Source organism: Apis dorsata, unplaced genomic scaffold (assembly GCF_000469605.1).
Source record: "Apis dorsata unplaced genomic scaffold, Apis dorsata 1.3 scaffold_99, whole genome shotgun sequence".
NCBI lineage: Eukaryota > Metazoa > Arthropoda > Insecta > Hymenoptera > Apidae > Apis > Apis dorsata.
The window spans coordinates 2,063,203-2,064,529 of record NW_006263397.1 but is presented as its reverse complement, the minus strand read 5'-3'; the positions used below and the strand labels follow the sequence as shown (position 1 = coordinate 2,064,529).

General features: G+C 38.1%; 1 protein-coding gene across 4 annotated transcripts in view; it reads left to right on the top strand.

Moving 5' to 3' along the window:
* LOC102681671 (serine/threonine-protein phosphatase 2B catalytic subunit 2-like) overlaps positions 1-1,327 on the top strand; it is a 77,761-nt gene that overhangs the window by 43,966 nt on the left and 32,468 nt on the right. For all 4 annotated transcript variants that reach the window (XM_031508734.1, XM_031508736.1, XM_031508735.1 and 1 more), the window contains exon 5: positions 622-761. In XM_031508734.1, coding sequence (XP_031364594.1) covers positions 622-761 — 140 coding nt within the window. The remainder of the gene's footprint in view (positions 1-621; positions 762-1,327) is intronic.

The window sequence follows — 1,327 nt, the reverse complement described above, 5'->3', positions numbered from 1 at the left end:
CTCTCTCTCTCTCTCTCTCTCTCTCTCTCTCTCTCTCTCTCTCTCTCTCTCTCTTCCAGAGAGAGTAAATAAGTGGCTCGTCTACCTAGTTTCTCCATCGAGAGAGTGCATGAACCACTTCCTCGACCACCTTTTCTTCCTCCTTGGCGAATCCTTAACGAATCCTAGATAACGAGCAAATTAAGTGGCGAGCAATTAAGTAAGGCGTCAAATTCATCTTTCCTTTTCTTTTTTTCTTTCCTCGTCTCGTACACGGATAAAACGCGTGGATAAAAAATTTTCCATCGTCTGTCGCGTAAGATTCGAAAGATTTTAATGAAAGAATTAGGGTTACAATTATATAAAGGGGAATATTTTTATGGAATATTATATTTTTATCGACGAGAATATCTGTTTGGGTTGCAAGTTCCAAAGTATTTGATCGTTTGGACGAGAAAGAAATTATTAAATACACCAGGATCGGTTTAACGATTTTCAATCGACGTCAAAACGCGTCGTTAATTAGAAGCTGTTGGAGTCGAACAACGTTTAGATAATTAGACGCACGGCACGTTTACAGTGCGGTTGCCGCGCCACAGGTTCCTTCGCCTAATTCAATCGATGTTGATTTTGCTGTTGCAGTTGGACAGGTTCAAAGAGCCCCCGGCGTACGGGCCAATGTGCGATCTACTCTGGTCGGATCCGTTGGAGGACTTTGGAAACGAGAAGAACGCCGAACATTTCTCCCACAACAGCGTCAGGGGTTGTTCGTACTTTTACAGGTAAACGTTTATCGCTATTAAAATAGTATCGAAATTCTTTCGAATATTAACGTATTGTTCGTTATTGAAACTTTTTCTCAGAAATCGTATCGTTTCGTTTATTGTTTTATTTCAATCAATTTATAAAGATATCTGCAATGTGCATTATGGGAGTTTTATCATTCTATAGCGGTTTTTCCCAAGAAAAGATGAGAAAGAAATTTCTCTGTCGCACACGCGTTGTTATCAGACAATGCACAACCATTTTGGATTTTGTTGCACTTTTCGCCGTTTTACAAATGTTTTTTTTTTATTTTTACTCATCGAAAATCATTATTCGAGAATACCTGTCGATATTTACTGTGTTATTTGAAATTAACAGTTATCTGTTTTTTTTTTTTTGTATCGTTCGTTAAAATCGTTGAATCACGGTTCCTTTGAACATGCTCGATGAAAGTTTCCAAAAGTATCGCGGATTCTTTCTGTCAGAATACACTGGAAAATCTACTGAGAGAAGCGATGATATAACTCCGACAAAGTCACTTTTGGATCATCTTTTTTTTTGTATCTTTTTTAAACGTGTCCCG